The sequence below is a fragment of the Notothenia rossii genome, assembly GCF_949606895.1.
Source record: "Notothenia rossii genome assembly, chromosome: 2".
NCBI lineage: Eukaryota > Metazoa > Chordata > Actinopteri > Perciformes > Nototheniidae > Notothenia > Notothenia rossii.
In genome coordinates, this window is record NC_136904.1 from 87472550 (window position 1) to 87496221 (window position 23672).

Below are 23672 nucleotides of genomic sequence, written 5' to 3' on the forward strand. Positions count from 1 at the left end.
TGAACCTGAAAATGGGCAACATATGTCCTCTTCAAAACGTCTTTCCCTAAATCTGTTAAAATGTTTGCCAACCCTACAACCCCATTAATAATAATAGGAACATTACACTTGATGAAGACGCCACCTCATTTGAGATCAGGCCACAAGAACAATTAGATGTCTTGAAAGCTAATATGAACACCACTTCTCTGAGGATATAACCTAGATACTGTACTCCTTAAACAATACATTAGGCTGCTGGTTCAGCTCTTTCCTCATCTTATTAATGATTTCATGAAAATTGGGCAATTCCCAGATGGGTGGGAAAATGCCATGGTATTGTCTATTTTAAAATCTGGGGATGCTGAAAAGATTAGCAACTACAGAGCAATTAGTTTTCTTTCAGCCCGTCTAAAGTGCTGGAGAAGTTTGTCTCAGAACAATTGCGGAGACAAACGATTTTCTCCCACTACGATTTAGTGCTACTGGAGTTAAACAAGGTATTTGATACAGTAAATCACAATATATTTAAATAGATCTCAATATACAAATGTGCAAAACCATTGATATCATGGTTTGAAGGGTTTTACAAAGTGTGTGTTGTGATTAATAAGTTGAAATAGGAATCCCCCAAGGAATTGTCTTGGGTCCCATCATTTTTGTTCGCACTTTCCAGAAATTAAACCGTGATAGGTCTTCAAATGTACGAAGACAGCTGGCAAAATCTGTTAAGCTGTTGCAGATATATATACGTTTTAAAAGGTTTTAGCTTGACTTGAAGCCTCCCGTTTAAAACTAAACACTTAACAGTATAACGTTCATCTATCTTAATTATTAAGCTACCTGCAACAGAATTATTGAATGTTAGAATTGAAGGTACATGTGTGGATAATCTGAGATATCATATTATTATTTCTGACCTGTGGTTAAGTGTCTTTAGTTGGGATACATTTTACGTACCGATTTTCATTAGGTAAAGTCCTGTGTTAAAATATTTAAATGGACTGTACCCTCAGTCTTTATTCAAATTCATCAAGGGGTAAAAGAGCTGCAGGTCCACCAGGGCAGCTTCAAGTGGCAATTGTTAAGTTCTGAAAAACCTTTTTTGCACTCAAGCTTTTTTGTGTGAAAGCAGAGAAGTCTTGCTAACGAATCACACGCAATCTGCTGCAACCTTTAACTTTTACCTACCATCGAAATCCCGATTAATTCAGCAACAAACTTGTACCTTTGTCTTTCTTTAATATGAAGTGTTATGAATGTGTGCTTTGTTTTATTGGCACTGTATTCCGTTTACTTTAGAGTTATCTAACTGTTCTAGTCTCCAAGTTTCATAAAAGTAATTCTGAAGGTCTGCACACCTTCTTCAAACTTAATTTCAGAGACTTTTCAAGGACTATCGATGGCCCAACTTCCTCAAATTAAATGACCCAGGACAGCATACTTAAAGACACGAATCAAGGTTAATTACTGGTAAGACACTGGCAATTTGTATAATGAAAGCAAGCAGGCTTTACAGAAGCACCATTATATATATTATAAAATAAAGAACATTTCTCAATTGTGCTGTGATACAGTGATGGCAGACTGTGCCTCTTCTCTAATGCATCACGGCAAAAACAATATGTTGTGCAAGTTGAGCGACAGAGAATGAGACTTATTCAAGACTTGAAGAGCTAAGTGAAATAACTTATTTTTTCTTTTTTCAAAAGCGTACAAGGTCTTGATTGTTTCCCCTAATTTCACTAAACTTTCAAGCAGCGGTGGGAACAATTACTCGCAAAACAACAAGATTCTTACATTAGGGTAAGGGTTGCATTTCCAAAGCTTTTATAATCAAATATGCATACTCCCCATAATGTTTATCTATTTCTTTAACCATACATGGCCAAGTCTAAGCAGTAGACTTCCATTTACATCTCTATAATTCCACCCAGACAATACAAACAATCTCTTCCATCAACAATAAGCATATAAGTCTAAGCAGACAGCACACCAACGATATGTCATACGGAAAGGTGATGCGATATCAATCTGCATGCAGACTCACCCCTACTCCGTCCTCATGCCTGTACTGTTTCCAGGCCCGGCCCGTGTCACTGTAGAGGAGCTGGTAACTGCTGACCCAGTCCCAGCTGTCATACCGACCCTGTGTGGCCACAGCCGTCACCTCCATCTGCTCCCTGAGGTCCACCTGGAGCCAGGGCTCTTGATCCGTCACCATGGGAGACCAGCCTCCGGCTCCTGAGGGAGGGAAGAGAAATAAAGCCAGAGGACGGCAATTAAACATCCATATTGTGGATATCGATACAATGAACGGTGGATTGTTGTGATTTATGTTGAGTCGCCACAGGGCTTGGATTGCAACAATGTATTCAGCCCTGATGTGAACACAGGGAGTGATTGCATATGAAAGGCTTCAAGGTGAAGTTACACTTCAGTAGACACACTGGAGGTCAGCCGCCTCACTTCTTTGAAAATAGCTTATTCCTTTTTAAATGTGTGCAGCCCGGTTCAAGAACTTATGAAAAACACAATCCTGCTAGCTCAACAGGCTTACCTCTGTTCCACAAGTCTCCCCTCAACAATATTGAGTGTGTCTGTCATTTGTCTCTCTGGGAAACTGAAACATGAAACTGGATATTATCTGTTCGTATCATCTACAAGTGCACCTGCTCGTGGCATTTGAGCACTTTTTTTACTATCTTATTACTGTTGCTGGTTTGAACTCATATGTGCATACATCATTATGCTCATAGTTTATTAAGTGTAGTTGACAGCTCATAGTTATGATTAGTAGCAAAAATATTTAGTGAACTAAGTCAAACTTAAGTTTACTTTGGATAAGATCGCCTTAGTTTAAGTTTTTCAAATTGCTATTTCTTTGAGTTACCAGTGCTGTGGTTGCTGCTGCTGCTAGAGGAACATGAGGGCCAAACCAAAAGATGCAACCCCTAAAGCAGAGCCCTTAAATACAGGTGGTCAATCAGAAAGTACCAAGTGTACTGAGTTTGGGATTGATGATAGACTCTGTTTCAAAAATGGTCTAATCCACCATTATGTACGTTTCCCTTCGTGATCAGTTTGTTAGGTCAGATCATCAAAATACTGAAACAGAGCCCCTTAACACTGCAACATATGTTGAATGCAGCAAAACGACATACCTGATTGTGCGTTTGTTATCGTTTTGTAGAATAACCATAACACATATGGATCATATGAGCATTTTATGGAATATGCTTGTGTGACAGACCGGTGTCTAAAGCATGTAGGAAATATGGAAGCCTTGTGTGGAAGAAACTTCTGTGTAGCAATGCAGTGGGAGTCGCCTACTCATGAAGGAGACACAGGACGAGCAGGAGTTCTGATGTCAAACACTGATATTTAATACAAGCATCGGCCGGAGAAATTCACATCACAAGTCACACAGTCAAAGGTTCTGACTGCACGGGTGGGTTGCCATGTCAAATCTGATCAGCCTCACATCTTGGTAGACCTTTTAACTAGTTTACAGAGAGTCAAATCTACATATTGGGGATGGGCGTAAACATCTGCAGACACAGGAGATGTCTCTCACATCTGTGGAGCTTAGAAACCCAGCGTCCTCACAGTCGTAAACCCCCCCCCCCCCCTGTGCCCACCAGGTCAGGCCATAAAACCTAGTATCGACATACGACTGCATTAACACATTCCTTACGGGAGGTTAGAAGCAAGGATGGTCGTAAATATCAACACACAGAATATGTTAAATATCTAGGAGTAAAGACAGAAATATTCCCTCACACCTTGCAAAAACATCCTCTTTTGTACTCACCATCTCTTCTGTTGAGCTTGGCGTTGTGAGCAGCATAACTGGCCGAAGACTGAGTGGAGCTCTGAAAGGATGAGTGTGGTAGCGCTGAGAGCAGAGGACCATTGCAACTATCTGTGAAAGAAAAACATGGACAAAGAGAAGCCATTAACTTCCAAGATTGTCTGTCTTTTTTGCTGCAGCCAGAAGCTCTTTACCCACCCTTTGACGTCCAAATATTTTGCAGCCCAGGAGGCAAATGGAGGCATGGAGGTCAAGTAGGTTGTGTGAATCCATAAACATGCATGCGCAAATGTGGTCGCAGCTACAGTATGGCATATTTGCACATCTATACATTTGAGTTGATATGATGTTTTATACGACTACGTGAAGGTTGTGTAGGAGTTGTACAGCCTGCCATACTTAATTCAGACGCCTGAACTAATAGAAAAATGAATCCTTAAGAAGCTTAACATGTTGGTTCAAAGTGCAGCTTCACCTGTCGGCGGTAGAGTTTTAAAGCAAGAACTGGGGGAAATAACAGGGCTGCCTCACTTATCCAGTTCACATACACCTCACACACTCAATTAACCCGTGCAGTGACCCTTGAAAATAGCACAGAAAACTCCTCGTCTCCTTTTGTGTACATGTGTGTGCCTGTGTGTGTTCTTTTTAATCCCACAGAGTGAGATTACATCACATCCAACACGCAGCAACAGATTAAGAGTGTAGTGATCTAAACCTGTCAGTCTCGTACTCCTCCGATCCACCCCGCCCGCCACAATAAGAGCATCTAGTCAAAAACAACAGCCTCTCCACTGTTTGAGAGCAGAGCTGCATTAAGGCTTGTATCTGAGAACATAATGAAAACTGGCACCTTCCTGATTACAATTATCCCTGTACTCTCTCCATCAGTGTGCAGTTCAGTGCTCTGAGTGCGAGAGGCTTTTTGTTTTTTTTCCTTTAAGGCCATTTTACTCCGAGTTCAGATGGATTCTGAGCACATCTGGAGTGGCAATTGGCCATCCATCTGGTAGACAAGAGCGCAGCAGAACTGACAGCATGTGCTCATTCTCCTTTTTGGGCGTCCCACCGAATTCTGACTGACCTGATTTGATTGCTCTCAGATCGTCTGCCAAGAGATTTCTCTAATCCTGATTTCAAGTGTGACTAAAGTGGATCAAGCTGTTTAGTCCAAGACTCTAAATGATGGCAGAGCCGCAGTTGCAGATGTTCATAGGGGAGATGAGAACAGTGGCATGCCATCTTAACACAACACTACTGGAACCGGGTTTATTATGCAAGCGCAGCACTCTTAATCTGTCAAACATCTCCCAAGTCCCACTTTTAATCCCTTAAGGATAACATTCGTCTCATCTTCTTTTCAATCTCAACATGTTTTCTTGCACGATGCATTTAAGGTTAGAGAACTGAAAAAAAAAAACAATCCACCAATCCACCCTTCACATGACCGCATACAACATTCAAATTGACAGAGGATGTGAGATGCCGCGTGACTTTATTCATGCGAAAAATGTTTCGTCTTGCAGACCCAGTTGTTGTTTACAGATTTGGTCTTGAGCCAAATGCTTGGCTGTCAGTCAGGGAGATTTATGGATGGAGGATAATTTGCCTGCAAAGCTGCTCCTTGGCCTGTGGGATAACCGAAAATCCTCTGAAGCTGACTCACGATCTCTATGCAAGGCTCAGGGGCTTGAATCTTACAGCCAAATGAAGCCAGACGCATCTGAATGCACGGACACAAACACATGCGCACAACAGCTAGTGGAGAGGCAACACTTAATCTCTTTTGAAATCACAAGTACACAAGCTGAAATCAAGAGCTTTCAGTCTCAGTCACAGAAGTGCTGAGGATGATGGGGTTTTTCTCTGTATAGAGTATAGACCAACAGGAGGCCAGCAGAGAAGTGCCGTGTTGACGCTTCTGGGTGTGCAGCACACCAGAGGTTATCACTGATTGTGTTGGCGATAAAAATAATAGATGGAAAAGAGCACCGCCTGCACACTGACTCGAAGACTCAAATTTATTTAGTGACCCGAAGTAGGCCTGAATGAAATCAAAACATTGTCTCTTTAATGACAGTGCATTTGTTGTTTGGAGACAGTGTCATAACAGTACAGTGTATGGGGTTATTTTATAACCTCAATGTCAGCTCTAAGCCGAGTGGTTTCTTCTCATGATGCAAATCGTTCAGCTGTGGATACAAATGTGGCGCTCTTACTACAGTGAATATGGGCTTAAAAAACGGTGTCTGCATTTACCATAATGAAGGAACATGTCACAATGTTCATTGCTCATTGATGCATTTTTTTTTAAATTGAGCTCTTCTGCAAAATGGAATACGCTACAGAACATGAGGCTTGGCTACAAACACAGTATCAACAGGATACATTTGGTGTTGGTTTTGGTCTTTTCATGGGATATTCGAGACACAAATTAAAGAATAGAATATTGCCAGCCTTATCCTTTAATGCTCTTTCTAAAGCCTTGGACCATTTTCTATCCTTTCATTAAAAGAGAAGATGTCCTCTTCCTAAAAATTCCTTGTCGAGTGAATGACTGCTAACATGTTTAGATTTTAAAAGAGATTGTGCTTTGCTCTATGGCCTTGTTAGAAGATTGGATCAACATCTTTGTCATTTTTAATGAAAATCTGTAATTAACTTCATACAAATAAGCTTTTCAAGGACATCAGGCAGCTGAAAATGAAACATACTGTGTTTCTTCTTTCACTCTGAATCAGGATAACATTAGACCCACTCAGCCGCTTCATTCAGCCTTACATTAGATCAGCGATGGACAAAGTATTAATCCTTTACTTAAGTAAAATAACCGTAAATGGGACATTTATAGAGGATCTTTCTAACTAACCAGACAAAGCGCTTTACAATTTGTCTCTCAGTCTCACATATTCACTCAGTAGGAGCAAACTCGGGAAATGGTCTTGCCCAAGGACAACCCCCTTTAAATATATAACACTGTGAAAATACGCCAAAGTCTTGCTTAATTAAAAAGTATTACTTAATTAACATAAATAATCAAAAATAAGTAGTAATTTTGAGGTAAAATATTCCCTTTTCATGTTTGTTAACTATAAAACAAGATGTTTTTGGATTCCATTACTGCTGCATTCACGTATGTTACATTTACTGCTGGGGCTGTTTATGCATATTTTGTAATCTTTGTATACTATTGTTGGGTAGTATATCCTACAGTGTGAGAACCTGTAAGAATCAAGCATCTCTAAAAACTCAACTTATTACTATATCAGAAAGCAAGGCCTATTTTCAGTCCGTGAAAAAGCACATGATGCAAGAGGGATTCGTAACATGTTACGATGTACGCTACATTTCAATTAAATCGTTAAGTTTATGAATAAAAAATCTAAATTAATTATTTTTACTTGACAGGAAGGGTAGGCTATGAATCATATGAGTACCGGTAAGTGCAACATTAATAGTAGGCTACCAAAAGCTGAAATATAGTGCAGTATAAGTATAAAGTAGAATTAATAATATAGAAATAAGTAAAGGAACGACAAGTACCTCAAACCTGTTCCTCAACTTGTTAAAATCCGAAAATTCAGAGCAGATCCATGATTGAAGGATTGCCTCCACACGGTTCTCATCATGACGACAGGTGAGTATGAAGCTAACAGTAGTAACAGTGCTGACGGAGCTAACTGTGTAAACCATCGATTTAATAAGAAAGCTGGATACAGCGTTGTAATGTGCGCTGTTCTTTACAATGAAAGTTGCTCAGTGGCAACGTAAAACCAAAAATAATTAGACCGCTGAGGACAAAATTATCTGAAACTTCCGCATCTGAGGGGGCCCATGGAGCGTGCGCACTTGCGTATTCCTTAAATCCCGCCTCCCACTACTTCACTTCCGCCTTGGCTCATTCGAATTAATTGAGGAGTGAAAATAACTTTGGATGCGATTAGGATTTAAATAATGGCCCTCAGAGTTCATACTTGGAACTGTATTTACCTATATTTAAATAGACATCTTTCCTAATGTGAGTCATTATAGGAAAATATGTTTGAGACCCCAGTTTGAACACTACAAATGTTTGCTCCAATGACAAAGGCCAGCACTATGACCAGGCCCGTACCCAGGATTTTGTAAATACACTTTCTCACTACACCTGCTCCACTCGGAAAAATTGGGCACATTGTACAAAAAGCTACGTGTTATATACAGTATGCACGGCTTTCCACTTGTCATACCAATGTTACACATATTTAACTTTATTTTATTTTTACGATGTATATTTCAGTAAATATATTGCTATATTTCGTGTTTTAATAGTTTTCTTACATATCTTTTTTTTAATAATTGTTTTATTTTTTTGGTGCTTTTCCTACAATTTATTTTCTTTAACAGTGTTAATTTATGCACCATATACACCGAGGCACATTTATTGTATGTGTAAACCTACTTGGCAATAAACCTGTTTCTGATTCTGATTCTAATCAGCTAATTATTTGCGCTTCACTCCTCTAGTTGGACCAACCCGATTTCACTTTGTACAGATCGTCGCAGCATCCAGTTCAACAGATCCAGCTTAGGTACTCTTCTGCTATTGCTTTACCTTCCCTAACAGATACATTGGATTACAGCACACACATCTACAGTCTACAGTCTACAATGTTTGCTCAGATAGACATTCCTAATTCAACAATATACTTTTAGGTAGCTTTGCTTCTATAATGCTCACCATATGTACAGCCTGATTTACTTGACTAAATGTACTTCATATTTTCCAACAGTTTTGTTAATGGCATTGACTCAGCCGTAATGTACATACAGCCCCTTTTCAAATATTCTTCTCTTCTGATTAGCAAGCATGCCTTAACCTAGGTGCACAAACAGATGGTGCTCCACAAATAAATCAAACTCAATTATCACAAATAAGTGCTTCTGTGACACACATGGGCTGGATATTTCAAGCTCTAGTTGCAGAGGAATAATCGCAGCTGAAGAAGACTACACGCCCAAATCAAATAGACATGGCCCGTTGGATGATGAAGCCTGAGATTCCTCTTGGTTGTTGACTCTTAGGAGATGTACAAACTGTTTGGATATGAGAAAATGCCAGAGGGATTTCCTAAAAATATAATTTGCAGTGGAGATTGTCTGAAGGGTTTAGCGCCGATCTCATTCTGAACTGATCCTCCTCTCCCGGGTGGATCAAACCCATGTGATTAAGTTACAGCTGCAATATCAGACTTCAACCAACATGCATAGCTCGACAAGATTCGCAAAAGTAGAATAAACTCTTAGGGAATTTGTGAAGAGATTAGATGATGTAGAAATGAACTGATTATTGGTTTCATTATTTCTTGCAGATATTTGACTGCTGCTGATCAATTATAAATATCTTACATGTTAATAATCAGTGGTGGAATAGAAAAATTCATGTTTTAAAATACATTTATTTCTGAATTATTTGAATGTTGAGTCATTGTTTGTACTTTCATTGGTAACTATTGTACTTTTTACTGTTTTGTATCAATTTAAAAGCTACTGGTAACTTTGTAGATATATCTTTTACAAAATGATTTTATTTGATGATTGTATTTGGACATGTATACAAAAACATATATATATATAATCTTTTTCTGCATGCATACATAAAGAGACATACCCAGATTAATATGTAAGAGCATGTCCAGTACAAATCTTTCTAGATGTATTTAATTGCATTAGTGTATCGAGAAGATTAAGAGAATGCTTTGCAATGCATTAAGTTAAGGATTTGCAACTGCAGCTGATCCGCCACACACGAGTTTATGTCATATTTCCACGTAAAAGAAAGTACTTGTTTTACTGTAAGACAGCACAATTAAATGTTCTGGTTTAAGAATGAGGTTTTAAATGATTATATTATTTACCATAAGTCCATGTTATTCGCTAAAGCTGAAGTCTTGAATTAGATGTATATCCTGAATAACTAATGGCCCATGCGGTAGTCCTGTCTCCTCTTGCACATTAGGTCCTCCATCACTGCAGAGCTCATAAAGCACTTTGTAATCAATGTATGTTCAACAACAAGAGCTGCAAATTCTGCTGGTTTCCTTTAATAAATAAAAGGGTATTAGTTTATTCGCTCATGACTACATGGTGGGACAATGAGAACAAACTGCAAATAAAGGGTACAATTGATAAAAGGGTAGAAAAAAGTACTTTAAAAACCAGCATGAAACAAAACCATGTAACACAAATAAATGGGATTTATAATTGTCTTTAAAATGTCTAATGCTTTTTACAAGTTACCACAGCCTATGTTTTAAAATGTACAGTCTGGAATTGGTCAAAGCTTTAATTTACATTAAAGAATAATGCCTTTATTTTCTAGTTGATAAATCACCTGTAAGAGGAATTTATAAAAGTTGTCATCTGTTAATGTTTTGCATGTGATTATTATTCTGACTAATGTCTCAATAACACACAACCCTATAAAGGCCATGGGGATGTTTTTTTTTTTAAATTATTACTTTAATATTCTCCACTTCAACCATTACTACACGGGTGATGATTAATAACAAAATGGATGCTAATGGTTTTGTTGTATTCTGTGAAATCAAGCTGCATAACACTAGCTACAGAGTTTCTTTATTCACCATATCTTGCTTTTTCCTTTTTAATGACCCAAAAACATTTGCGCATATTGTACTCACTCTTCCTCACCGCATTTCAATTTAAATAAGAAAAACTGCAACTACTTGTCAAACTTATAATGTATATAGTCCTCTATGTTTATATATTTTGTCTTGGATAGTCTATTCTAACTTATTCTATTTTGAATTGTGTGTTATTTAGATACTGTTTCAGTTTATTGTTTATTTTATTTACATTTTAATTGTATTATATTTTAAAATCCTGTGTAAATCTTGTTAACATGCTGCTGTGACGAAAAAGGTATCCCAATTTAGAATGAATAAAGTACCTAATTTAATCTACAACACTGAACATTTACAGATGAAATAAAAAAATACAATAAATAATATTAAACATAAATAAATAATTGAACATGAAAACATACACATCTTGATAGTTGTCTAAGGGCAATAAATCACTTAAAGACACATGTATAACAAAGGATCCGCCGTGATTAGCATCAGAAGAACAAAGGCTCTCTGTTGGAGGCTGCACACGTTCAACACAGACCACAGAGTCGATAATATCAAAGGGGCAGCGATAGTATCACGTAACACAGTGGCCTCAGACTCCTGTGTGGTATCGATGAAGCTTCATATGATACCTCGCATGCACTCAGGCTTCGGGGCTCCGTGACCTCTGGAGCCGAGGTATCCGTTGACAATTAGTCCCAAACGCTGGCTGAATTCAAGGAAGCGCACATCGATACAAGTGATTGAGAAACACGGGCTGGTTTACTGTAGCACTTCATTTCTCTGAACACTGTATATCATCTAAAGGGACCTTTAAACATTTACAGGCAGCCTGCGCGATGTTTTACTGGAGGATCGACAGCTTTACTCTAACAAACATTAATTATTCAGCCCTGATTCAGGGCCGTAGTGGAGCTGGATTTGTGGTAATTTTCTGAATGATTTCCACAAGTATTTAAAACATCAGCTGGGTAAAGACCAGGTTTTAATCTTGTTAACAAATGGGTAATAATGGGTAGTGCTGTGTTAATTAACAAAGTAGTTTATTAACCACTAGGGGACAGTGTCTTGGTAATAACATTGATGATATACAGTATTTCTGATCTAATAAGAAGGGAAAGGAATGCCATATTTTAATCTAGTAATATCATTATAATGATTTTTGGCCATATAATAACCACTTTTTAACTGTGTTCAGTTCAGGATTTATTTGAACGTATCTCCCCAAAATTGGGGTGTTGGCTTAAAAATTGAATTGATAGGACTGGGCGATATTGAAATGGCGATATCTAAATTAAACAGCTGAACTGAGAGATGGAGACATAAAACTATTTATATATGAAGACACATTATGTTGTAATACCAATACGTGGCCATAATGTTTGGCCAGTAATTGCTATTTAACTTTAGGGCATGCTGAAATCAATAATTCAAAATGCTCAATTTATGTTATTTTTAATCATTAACACATGTATAATTTTTTGAATGAACTTAGTATAACACAGATCCAAACCTACATGTTCTTCCCAATATACAAGTTTTCTTCAGTGGACGACATTGTGTATAAATATACGTCCTGAACATGAATAATTACATAGTAGAAAATAACTATTATTAAGCAATACATGTGTTCCTCTAATGTTCCTTGTTACTACCCTTGTACATTGTAGCCACTGTCGTTGACATTTATTTGTACATGTTCTTTTCTTTGCCACAATGATTGAGGGGAAATTGGTTACGGTGGTAGGAATGTACTTTACATGTATGTCCCGCTGCTTTTTCAGTGCATGCTTGCAAATTATGTTCTATGGTGAGTTTCAAGATGGAAAGCTTTGTGATGTTTCCATCTTTAGTCCTGACTTGTAAAGTGCAAAACATTCAAGTCCCTCCTTTCACGTTGTTAGGTTCTCCTTAGTTGTTTGGTCCAAAATCGAATAATCGCCAAATACAGTAGGTGCATTCTTTTTGGCTAATGAGGGCGGACATGTTTCCTGCTGGATTTAGGGCTACATGTGTAATTAAGCGCCAGTCGATGCTAACATGTTGTTGCTTTTGGTTTTAATACTCTACAACTTTTTGGTAAAGCAAAGGGAAATCAAGAGCAAAGAAACAGACTAAATATAGCACAACATTCATAAGAGGTTTGCATAATTGAACATCTTTCTGCAATAGTGGAGACGTGAGGATTCTTTTGGCCCACCAATATAGTGTTCAACGATTTCCTTATCATATCATCCAAGCCCACTCTATCAAGTATCATTTGGATATGAATACATCTATAGCGGGCTGTATGAATCCCCTCTGTATTGTCACATCTTTCAAAAAAAATCATTAATAAAATAATTATATTTATCAAAGCAACATTTTCTTCAGAGTATTAAGAACAGGTATCGATTTAGACCTTGAGACAAGAGGAACACATCTTTGGAGAGAGTGGGTTTCTGGTGGAGTGGTATGGATTTAAAAAAAAGATGCTTTTGTAACCAGTTTCTCCTAGGGAAGGGAAGTTCAGGCGGTTTCACACCATTGCAAGGAGTTGATTGAGTTTTGGCCTTGTAGCTTTATATAGCGTATGGTATGTGAGTAAGGTCGTGCATGGGCAGCCACTCAAGACACCACACATTTATAGATCTGATGGCTGTGTCATGGTGCTGCCTTCAATCTGTTTTGAGATATTTATTTGCTAAAAGCTGTTGCAACAGGCAGAGTCCGGGCTTCATAAACCCCCACAGTAAGTCCTTGTGTTCACACTGTTAGAAAACACAAGAATTCCTTCAAATGAAATGACAAAAAGCATGTGTTTCTAATCTGTTCACATGTAGACTAATGCACCCCCCCCCCTATAAGCATTGTACGTTATCTTAATGTCTTTGATTGGACACACTGGCGTACATATTTTACAGGGGATTGTTTTCTGAAATACTGCGTCACAGTGCAGCTTCCTTATCTCTAAGTGCGCACGTTGAGCCTGTGAGCCGGCAGATCCAGGTTCATTTCAGCCCTCGATAAAAGCATCGTAATCAATATCAAATCATAGAGTGTAAAAATGCAGGACTGTGTCTGATTCCGAGGATAATCACACAATGTAATTACATAAACTAATAATCAGTGCTATTCATAATGTGAAATCTGGCTACGGAGCAAACAGGCCTTGGATTATTATTTTGACACGTTCAAAATATTTTTTGACTCGTTTTTCATCACTGCGAGCGTCCCCTTGCTGATTATTGCATCAATCTTATTGGCACACTCGATAGACAGTGGGTGTTGATAATCCTTTAAAAAGCCTGTGCCAGTAACACTGAAAATAAATAGAGGATGGAACTTAGAGACTCTACAGCTATTTGAAGCATATTCATTGCAGTCTATAGATTAGGGATTGGTGCAGCCTCGCTGTGTGACCAATGCAGCTGGAAATGGAAAGGCCTCCACTGGCGCCACATTCATCACAATAGATTTTTTCTGCTCCCGAGGGAACGGGCAGAAATTATTTCTCTAAATAGTTTTATATCATGTGTCGACTTTCTTCTTATTCATTACGATTAAAAAGTATTTTGTTCTGGATCTGCAGAGCATGCAGCAATAGCCCTTTGAAGACAGTTTAACACAGTCTACTAAAGCTAGGCAATGAAGAATATTATGAAATGATTTATATATACAGTATGTGTCTACTTTAAAGAATGTCTACGTATCTTGGTGTCTGTGAAAAGCATTTAGCATTGATGAAATATTATTGGTTAAAGGTATTTCATTGAAAGTATCAGCTTAACATGTGTTCTCATTAGTCATGGTTATAAACTAACATCAATGATTTCTCTACCTACTCTAATATCATGTGTCCATTTCCTTCCTAAAGTGTGTTGTTCTTGATCTGCAGAGAACAACAAAAGGAAACACATATACAGCCTGACATTCTCCTAAAGTGAGACATTGTAATGATTCATAGTGTGACATTATATACATTTGTCTGCGGTCAAGGACTTTGACACAACGTGATGTCTGTGAAAAGCTTTTAGCATTGATGTGATGATGTTTTTTCTAAAGGTTTTTCATTTACAATAACAGCTTAACACTTTTATTTCAAATTGCCCTTTCTAATCGTTGTATTAATCTGAAATATTCTCAATAAAATCCTAGATAGACCCTTTTATTCTACAAAGAAACATTTATATTGATATTGTAATGTAAAATAACAGATAGATGGATGGATAGATAGATAGATAGATGGATAGATAGGGAGATGGATAGATAGATCGATAGATAGATGGATAGATAGATAGATAGATAGATAGATAGATAGATAGATAGATAGATAGATAGATAGATAGATAGATAGATAGATAGATAGATAGATAGATAGATAGATAGATAGGTAGGTAGGTAGGTAGATGGATAGATAGATAGATAGATAGATAGATAGATAGATAGATAGGTAGATGGATAGATGGATGGATAGATAGATAGATAGATAGATAGATAGATAGATAGATAGATAGATAGATAGATAGATGGATAGATAGATAGATGGATAGATAGATGGATGGATAGATAGATGGATAGATAGATGGATGGATAGATAGATGGATAGATAAATAGATGGATAGATAGATAGATAGATGGATAGATAGATAGATGGATAGATAGATAGATAGATAGATAGGCAGATGGATAGATGGATAGATAGATAGATGGATAGATAGATAGATAGATAGATAGATAGATAGGTAGATGGATAGATGGATGGATAGATAGATAGATAGATGGATAGATAGATAGATAGATGGATAGATAGATTGATAGATAGATGGATAGATAGATGGATAGATAGATAGATAGATGGATAGATAGATAGATGGATAGATAGATAGATAGATGGATAGATAGATAGATAGACAGATAGATAGATAGATGGATAGATAGATGGATAGATAGATAGATAGATAGATGGATAGATAGATAGATGGATAGATATATGGATAGATAGATAGATAGATGGATAGATAGATAGATAGATAGATAGATAGATAGATAGATAGATAGATGGATAGATAGATGGATAGATAGATAGATAGATAGATGGTAGATAGATAGATAGATAGATAGATAGATAGATAGATAGATAGATAGATAGATAGATCGATAGATAGATAGATAGATGGATATATGGATATATGGATAGATGGATAGATATATATATAGATAGATAGATAGATAGATAGATAGATAGATAGATAGATAGATATATAGATAGATAGATGGAAACCTTGATATGGTGGCAGCAGCATCTGTCTGTATATCCACATCACAAAGCCTAATACCTCAATAGCAATGCTTCAGAAGGAACAAAATGCTTTGACCGAGATAAAATGAACCTTTGAAAAAGTGTTCTTCTCATGTCTCTGCAGCGCTGCAGTCAGTCAGTCACACACAGATCATACAGAGAGCTCTGAAATGCTCTATTAGCTCAATGTATCCAAATAAACACAGTCCTCTGTAGCGCTGAGTGCTTCGTATTCAACTTCAGCTTTGAAAATCCAGTCACTCGGACAGGGGGATCTGGATGGGAAAACTAATCTTATTGTTTTGTGATGGCTAACAACCCCGAAATTAGGATGAATAGAAACGTTGAAACTGCCAGTAAATCCAATGTGTTTCCATTATTTAAAACCGTATTTTCACTTTTAAGTTTTCAAGGTGTTTCATAAAAGAATCCAATAGTTAGTATTCAAATGCCAACCCTGTCTCCTAAAAATTACATTCCCACAGAACTAAACTGCATTCTCAATTACGATTAGCTAGAATCGTATTTTCTCCCACGATACGTTTGATATGTAGAAAATAAACGTATTTGAGATCTGTTCATAACAAACGTAACGTGGGAGAAAATAAGTTTCTTGCGTAAACGTAATTGAGAAGTTAAGTTCTGTAGGAACGTCATTTTTAGGAGACAGGCTTGGAAAATGCTGCTGCTAAATTTGTTATCCTGCTGTAGGTGGGTTATTATTTTAAGAGCTCAGTATTTTTAGTCCATATGAGAATGCAATTATTTTTCTTATAAACTGCAAAACTGAAATTCAGTATGGCATAGCAGAATAAAACTAAATATAAATAATAATAACCATAACATACATTAAAAAAGGAACAGGGATTCAGGACATGTCATTACAGGCTAGATTTCACACATTTCAGACAAAACCTTATATTCTATAGGATCAAGATGTTGAGAAGCATAATTCTCGTTGCATAATTATATACTCTTTCTGAATATGCTGTAATCATTTCATTCCACCACATTGCTTCCAGTTGGTTTTGTCTCCCAGAAGAAATGCTATATGTGTTTAAACATGAGGGAAAGTGCCTTACTGTCACAAGGCATTGCTCTGCCTCATTTACCTTTTGATCAATTCATCAGGCCTTGAATATGTACAGCGGTAGGTGTTCCTTGAGTGCCTGCTTCACATTCATTAGACGAGTGAATGTGCAGCTGCATCTCCTCCATCACACACACACACACACACACACACACACACACACACACACACACACACACACACACACACACACACACACACACACACACACACACACACACACACACACACACACACACACACACACACACACACACACACACACACACACACACACACACACACACACACACACACACACACACACACACACACACACACACACACACACACACACACCTCTGCTGTGATGCCGAATGCCACAGCACGTTCCGGTGCTTCAGATGGGAAATAATTAGCTCTGGAGTATCTGCTCGCTGAGCTAACTTGAAGCATGACATTTTAAGTAAATATACGTGTGTGTGGTGCTTTGCTAAACCAGAAAGAGGTTCTGGCTTATGAAAGATAAATGCCTGGCGCAGCGGTCTCCACCTGCTGCGAGGGGAAACACTGAGAGCGGAGCAATATTCCTCCCACAGACCTGTGGTGAAGAATGTCAAATCATCTGGTAATAAAAGCTTTCCAGCCGAGTGGCTCGTGTATCCACTCATGGCAGGAACTATTCCCTTAAAAGAAGTCTCACTTTGGCCCATATGACAGGACCTTGGCATAATGCATACTCAAGGTGATGTGCCAGGGAAAGCTAATTATAGGAATTATGCCATATCCGGAGAAGAATACTTTACAAGGGGTGCATCGTTAAAAACAATAATGCCAAGCAGGATTTGACAATCACATTTTTCTAGACACATTATCAATGAATCAATTATTCGATTACACCGTCACCATTACAATTATTTTCTCAAGTAAAAAAAAAGCAATTAAAAAAAATAATCTTAGGCTCCGGGACTTTGTGTTGACCCTATTTCATGCGGATCAAATGATAAATCAATTCATCAATACATAATTGGCTGACTCGGAAAGGAAAACGACCATCAGTGGAAGCCCCAAGATACAAATGTGTGTAAATTGCTATAATCAATTGCTATCAGTCAATTACTCGTAACGTAATGCTACATCTTGTGTATTAAAGCTGATTAGAAAGAAACAGTAAACAAGACATGTTGCTACAACCAGCAGCCAGCCTGATGTCCAACAGCTAGCTTAGCAGTGTCCACCACGTTCACATTTGCATTACCTTCCAACTCTGCTGGTACAACTTGGGAGTTATAATACAATCACATTCCTAAGTGGGAAGTAGCCCCTTGCCACAACACCAAGTTAAGCTAAGTTTAAGAAGTGTGTCACTATGGTAACAACAAAAATACCAACTTTTCCATCCAACTCCTGACAAGATAGTCAGGGAGCTGACTTGAAACATGTCTGCATTTTGGTAAAGTCACAGCGTTCTGGATCCCAACTCGTCAAACAGCAGCAGCTTGAAGAGCCCATACAGTATGCGTAAAATAAGAAGCTCTAGATAGCCCTCCATTATCAGTTCTGCAGGGAGGCCTCTTGTTTTTATTCTAATTGACAAGAGTATAACGGCAGGAACTCAGGGAGGGAACTGCTGCTCGTGTCCAGTGTGAAAACAAAAGTTACCGTTGATTTATTTCAACTGACGTCAAATCCGTTGCGTACTTATCTTGTATCGTAACTATACGTCACAAAAACATCTATTTAAACCCAAAACACTTTTTCTTAAACCTTATATCAAATAAATCCCTTTTTTTGCAATTCACAACATTACAGTGTTTTAAACTTTATCAAAAATATATTGCAAATTACACTAATAGGGTGACCAGTGCTTTTGAAAGTAATGTCATGCTGCCCTGACATAGCGTAGTGTCCCCAAATACATGAGAAATGAGAAAAGGTAATAACAGGTCTCAGTATTGTAATATACAAATTGCCTAAGTCTGGTAGGAATATTCTGGATGTTATTTATAAGGCACTAGTAAAAATAATCCTAACTTACAATATATCTTTATAAGTGACAAATATAAAACCACTCTGCTCAGAGGTGCAGGTAAAGTCATTTTTAAAAAACAATGGAGAAATCTATGTTGAAAGAAAGCAGTCAACCCTCAGTGTTCTCACTTTTTATTTGACTGATATGATTTCAGGAGAGCCTTGTGGTTTGTAGACGTCAACACATATTTCTACAAGTGTACAATAAAGTTGTTGATAACACACAGAGCAGCACAGCAAATCAAATACAAGTTATATCAATACATTTGTGAACTGTTGCCAGTTATTTGGCAATTACTGTAAAGGTCACGCCAATACAGTATCTCAAGCTGAAAATGGCAGATCGAACGCTGACATATCCAGTGACGCACTTGTCTCTTTGAATAGCCAAATAAAGTGCAGAGGACCTGACAGGAAGTTGCTGCCAGCTGACGACGGCTTCATAAACCAGCCATGACACATCTCTGCTCCCCTGCTTTTTGTTTCTCACTGGTAAATACCACAGCGGCTCTTTGACCTCCAGGAGTATCTCATCATTTCATTTTGCACAGTATGTCAGAGCCCATCACTGCGCACATTTGAGAACCACAGGACTGCCATAAATGAGTAATGCAGCTGTCAGTTTAGCTCAGTTCATCACCTTAACATAAACTGTTTAAACCCCAACGCAAGCATGGTGTCACACTCGCCCTCAGAGAGCAAACATAAACCCAAAGATCAAATGATGTCACGCCTCTGGTGTATTCATTTATTAATTTTTAACATGACACGAAAGGGCACTAAAGGTCTTCAGTTCCGCTATGCGCAATTTATTTTAATAGCACCAAAATAATGATTGTGTTACTCTTTGACTACAAATGTAAAGCTTATTCAAAGGCTGGAAGCACAGGTCATGGAGTCAATACAGTCAAATAAAAAATGTGTATCCCTTTGGGAGCCTGCAAGAATATAGAAATGCGTACATGACATTATCATTTTAAATAAGGTAATTTATTGTTTGCAAAGATGACATTTTGACCTAAAGTTGTGCTAGAAGACTCATAGAGATGGAGCGATTAATCCTCTAAGGAGTACGAATTACCTTACATTAAATCAGTACATTTAGGCAATCTGCCCATTAGATATGACAAAAAGTAATGAGTTGGTTAGTCATTACTTTTGTCCAGAAGTAAATTCACCTTTCAATGGGCATTCAATATTTTTGAAAATTACATTTAAGTTGGTATTTTGTACATTTAACCCATATTACACTGTTATTACACCCACATATTAATAGGCCCCTATTACACACCTGTTACACCATTATTACACCCATATTACTATGTTATTACACCCATGTTACATCATTATAACACCCTTATTATACCAATGTTACACTGTTATTAGATCCATATTAAACCCATGTAATGCCAATATTTAACCCATATTACACCAAAAGGACTCCCTTATTACAATGTTATAACACCAATGTCACTGTTATTATATCCATTTCACAAATGGACATAGCATTTCAAATAAATATATCCCACATGATAAGGAAACCTTTTAAGGGTTAATCAAAAAAAATGTAAATGTTATGTTACAACACAACCTTCTCTAAGATGTATTTCAGGTAAAGACATCTAGCAAAACCAGCTATACATGAGGGGAAACTAAAGGGAAATATTAATCAGAAAGTGGCAGGAACAAAACACAGCGATAAAAAACATGTGTGACTATTCCAGCTTGGTCTTGTAATAAAACCTACTGTGGCATCTGGGTTAACCAATGAGCTCTTATATCACTGCTATATGACTTATGACTGTTCTTATAATGGAATGTTGTATTTTAATTAACATTTCTTATATCCTATATTCACTATTTGCCATGTTATACTCCAGCAACACATAAGCAGCCGCATGTGATGCAAATGAAGCTAATTTACATTGACATTTGTTAGCTATTGGTAGATGCAGCAGATGTTACTGTCACTCCACATAGAGACAGGCATTGTTTTATGAATATCACTGTAAAAACAACAATCCACTCAGTGGCCTGTTTAATACATCCACATAGCTACTGTAAAAGTGATGCAGTCCAACAAACCCCATATATCACTAGGGGAGACCTCACATTGGAAACCCCTCAACTAGGTGTGTCCCCAACATACTTTTAGCTTCACACTGCAGGACTTGTCTTGAGTTCTATAGTATGATGGGTTTTCACGGATGTGTGCACTGTAAGACATTTCTGCAAAAGATAGAGATAGCAGGGCCTTAACCACATTTTGTAAGTATAAAATAAACTGCTGGTTATTTTATATAGTCAATCAAATATATTGTATATTGTATAACTAACAATATTCAAAACCTAGTTAATAAATCGAGAGGAGAAAAAAAGTATTCCCTCTTCTTTGAGAAGCTGAAAACATGTCTTGTGAATATGTTTTGGTTCTTCAAAAAATACTTCGATGATTGACATGTTTATCAAAGCCGTTTTAATCTCCACATACTGTGCCTCACACATGTTAATGAATCACCTCAAGCAATTAAACCGAAGCTAAAGCTGTACAGCTTCATATTTAAAATGAAAACTCCCATGGGAGCGAGGCAGTCTGCCTTTTGTTGAGGCTCCAGCAGGCTGGGTGAGTGCATGCTATTTCCACGTAGGAGTCGACCAGTATAACAGCAGCTGTCTGTGCAGTGTACAGCTGTGGCCAGTCAGCAGTTCCCGCTCCCAAACACACACACACACACACACACACACACACACACACACACACACACACACACACACACACACACACACACACACACACACACACACACACACACACACACACACACACACACACACACACACACACACACACACACACACACACACACACACACACACACACACACACACACACACACACACACACACACACACACACACACACACACACCAGCAAAACATGCCTAAAGACTCACTCGTTAATAAAAACAGCTTTGTGTGCTAAATAACCCCAGGAGTACCCGGGAGCTGCAGAGTGAGCACAGCCCCTCCAGACTGCGTTTGACTTGTGAAGGGAAATAAATGTTTGTTTGACCTTCATCGCACAACAATATCCCACTCTGCTCAAAAGGAATAAAGGCAAGGATGCACAACTTGTTCTCCGCGCGATACTGACACAAAGTGTTGCTCAAGTACATTTAAAATGATCAAGAGCTACATGTGTGATTGCGGCGGTGCTCCGTGCGCAACACCAGGAGGACAAAGGTACCAGCCGGGCGTCAAAACTTCAGATCCTATTCCGATTCCGCACATCAGCCTGCGCACCGTGGAGCAGGGAAGCTTACAGGTGAGCTGAGGTAGAATACTCACAGTGAGTGGCGGCGGACGCTCCGCTGAAGACGCTCAGAGTGTAAAGGGTAACCATATGCAGCAGAAAAAACATCTTCCCAGCCGTGGTGCGGTTATTATCCGTGTGTCCGCAGAGAGGAAAAACAGAGAAGAGGTTCCTCCTTGCTCCTCCGGCGCGGAGGGTTAGAAGGAGTCTGATGTGGTAGAGCAACCCGCTCCGACGACGACACGACTCCCTCACTGAGGCACAGCCCACCTCTCTCCCAGTCTCCCTCCCTCTCTCTCCCTCTCTCTCTCTGTTTCACTCTATATTGGAAGGGAAAGCGCACAGTGATGCCCAAGCATTGTTGTAAAAATGCACCACAGAGGAAAACTTGCGTGTGCCTCAGCATTAATTCAGACATGGTTCTATGACTTAACTTTGTTGTGGAATAACAGGTAAAGGCTTTGAGTGTAGGTTTAATAATATGTTTATTCTCACTACTAAGTGTTGTTTGAGCAAATTAACGTGAAGCATCTGCTGGAAGGATGTTTTTCATCCCATCATGTTTTCTGTACAATTCAGAACATATAGCTTTGTGTCTCAAACCTGTTTATTGATATGAGCAGGGTTAAGAAACAATATGGCAAACGATGTAAAATATGTGTATACAGAAGAATAGCAGTTGACAGCAACAGCAGCTTTATGGAGGGCGTGGGAGGGGACACCTTCACCGAGGGGCCCAATTAAGGAGCTCATTATATAACTCGCATCTTTTTTACCATACATTTTTCACCTTTTTACGTTGTGTTTACTTCAAACCAGTGTGCTGTAATGCAGACCTTTTATGATTTGATATGAGTGCTATGAATGTGCAGCAGTGTCGTGTGTCTCCCACCCCTCAGAGGGGCCCCTGACCTTCTCCCTGTTGCTCTTTGGTGGACATTTAAAAACAAAAAAAAAATGTATTTGACCTGTGAAAATATATTTTTTTCATTTTTTAATATATTTCATTTATATGGATTGACTGGTCGCATACATTTGAAGTAGATCTGTATCCATTTTTACACTGAGGCAGCATTTCAGGGACGGCAACAGGATCTTATGTTAACACTTATTGACATATTTCAGTATTGACGACCCTGAAGGAGTATAACATTGTGCGAGGATCATACTTTAAAAAAAGAGACAGCAAATAATACAAGAATATAGCTTACATAGTATACAAACTGTGAACATGAACTCACACATTGTACAAATATTAAGCTAGTGCCTGGTTTTCTTATTCAGTGCTAAAACCTAATGGTAATATCAGACCTTACCCACCATCTGTAATGATGCGACACCTACACACCCACTCACCCTTTATTTCAGCAGCTACAAAAAAAAACAGTTTCACACAGAAAGCAAGAAGACAAAAGAGGCCATTTTAAAAAGAAAAAGCAGTTTTCACATTCCTACACACCGTACAATTATACAAAAGCGGATTGGTACCATAGCAATTAAAATAGAATACAACATCTACAAGATAAAGTTAAACAATTGCATGTGATTGC

General features: G+C 38.1%; 1 protein-coding gene across 2 annotated transcripts in view; it reads right to left on the minus strand.

Moving 5' to 3' along the window:
- The window catches only part of cntnap5a (contactin associated protein family member 5a), a 114876-nt gene extending 92518 nt beyond the window's left edge, over positions 1 to 22358 (minus strand). The window contains exons 1-3 of one of the 2 annotated variants that reach the window (XM_079663208.1): positions 22158 to 22358; positions 3794 to 3904; positions 2030 to 2223 (exon numbers count right to left, since the gene is read on the minus strand). In XM_079663208.1, the coding sequence (XP_079519334.1) occupies positions 2030 to 2223; positions 3794 to 3904; positions 22158 to 22230 (378 nt within the window). In that variant the 5' untranslated portion in view covers positions 22231 to 22358. Of the gene's footprint in view, positions 1 to 2029; positions 2224 to 3793; positions 3905 to 7336; positions 7641 to 22157 lie in introns of those variants that run through there. The other variant, XM_079663209.1, reaches the window with a different exon arrangement.
- Positions 22359 to 23672: the final 1314 nt, after the last annotated feature.